Raw genomic sequence first — 1,672 nt, 5'->3', positions numbered from 1 at the left:
GGGGGAAATGAAACAGTGGAAATACTTATAAAATCAAAGGGATGAGGTTGCAGGCTTTTTGAGGGAGAAGTAGAAAGTATGAATCCCACGCTTCAGCAAAGCAAATAAACCCAAAGCCAGCTGAACTGGCTGAATCTAAAGAGAGTCCAAAACCCCAGACCAACCTTTGGACTGCAGGTCACATCCCAAGTATAATACGCCAGATTCTCTGGCAGGCCACCCTGAGAGTTCCTGATGCCGAGCGGGCGAAATGGTGCTCCTGGAAGTGCCTACTCTTACCCTGACGATTTGTGTCGCTTGCCTGATTTTTCTTTGGGTATGGAGGAACAGTCAGCGCCAGGGAAGCCTCCCTCCTGGTCCAATGCCTCTTCCCATCATCGGGAATATGCTGCAACTAGACCTCAAGGACCTCCCTGCATCCTTCTCCAAGGTAAGGGCCTGTGATCTCCCTGCAGTGCGTCTCAGACTAAAGTTAGCTGGTGGTCTTGCCTCAATCTCGTGTGTTCTGCTCACCACGGAGACACTCTGGGGTGTCTATTTCTGTATTACTGTGTGGACGAGAACTCTTCAGAGCTGGTAAGGAGGGATGTTGACCTGAATGGAAATAGAGGTTCAGTTCTGTTGAATGAAAGCATTGTGGTACCAGAACATAATTTAATTCAAAGGCTTCCATCCCTCCCTGAAGACACACCACCAAGAGACAAGCCAAATCCACAAACAGTATCACTTGCATATGAGAGCTGAGTGAAAATCTTGGTTCTTTCTGACAATGTTAGTATAGGCTTGATCAAATTACTTACATGTGATTGGGAAATAATGGCAGTACTTAGTCCCTGAAGTTATTGTATTGATTTATTAAGCTAATGCATTCACCTTACAATTACAATGTCTGGCAAATGTAATAAAAGTCCTTTTATGTTATGATTAATTATGTTACTTTTAAGGAATAAGCCTGCTCTCAGGAAGCCCAACCCTGCTAGGTGTTCTGACGTTAAATATTCCTTGGGGAAAAGACATTGTCGCTCTGAGTTCATGGTGCAAAAACAGATCTCCCGGAAAGAAGAACCAGCCCTGGAGATGTCTTCTTTGGTCATCAGTCCTAGCACTAAATAATTAATGTATTTGATAAACATTTAATGAGCCCATACTCTTTGACAAGCTCTGGGAATACTGCCATGAACAAAGAGGCAAAACACCAGCCTAACTTAACTAATATTCTAGCGAGGGGCATCAGACAATAAGCACAAGAGATTAGTAAGGTACTTAGCATTTTAGGTGTGATATGTGTAAGGCTCAAGAGAGAAGAGCGACCGAGGGTGAACATTTCAATAGGAAGGTTCAGTGACAACAATGTGGTAGCTGGAGGTGCTTCATGTTTTAACCAGATCACTCTACTGTTGATTTTTGTAGCTTCAAACTAGTATGAGAGTGTTTGGAATTAGAATGTGTGCGTCCTTCTGCTTTGTTCTTCTTTTTCAAGATTGCCTTGCCTATTTTTAAAAAATTTTTACTCGTTTTATTAGAGGCTCATACAACTCTTATCACAGTCCATACATACATACATCAATTGTGTCAAGCACATTTGTACATTCATTGCCCTCATCATTCTCAAAACATTTCCTCTCCACTTAAACCCCCAGCATTAGGTCCTCATTTTTCCCCTCCCTCCCCG

General features: G+C 42.8%; 1 protein-coding gene across 1 annotated transcript in view; it reads left to right on the top strand.

Moving 5' to 3' along the window:
* Positions 1–219: 219 nt before the first annotated feature.
* Positions 220–1,672, top strand: part of LOC101650523 (cytochrome P450 2C23-like) — a 26,444-nt gene continuing 24,991 nt past the window's right edge. The window contains exon 1 of the mRNA XM_045291435.1: positions 220–430. Within this exon, the coding sequence (XP_045147370.1) occupies positions 251–430 (180 nt within the window). The 5' untranslated portion in view covers positions 220–250. The remainder of the gene's footprint in view (positions 431–1,672) is intronic.

Source organism: Echinops telfairi, unplaced genomic scaffold (genome assembly GCF_000313985.2).
Source record: "Echinops telfairi isolate 266 unplaced genomic scaffold, ASM31398v2 ScPeMD7_70;HRSCAF=299, whole genome shotgun sequence".
NCBI classification, from domain to species: Eukaryota; Metazoa; Chordata; class Mammalia; order Afrosoricida; family Tenrecidae; genus Echinops; species Echinops telfairi.
This window is presented reverse-complemented; position numbering and strand designations above follow the sequence as displayed.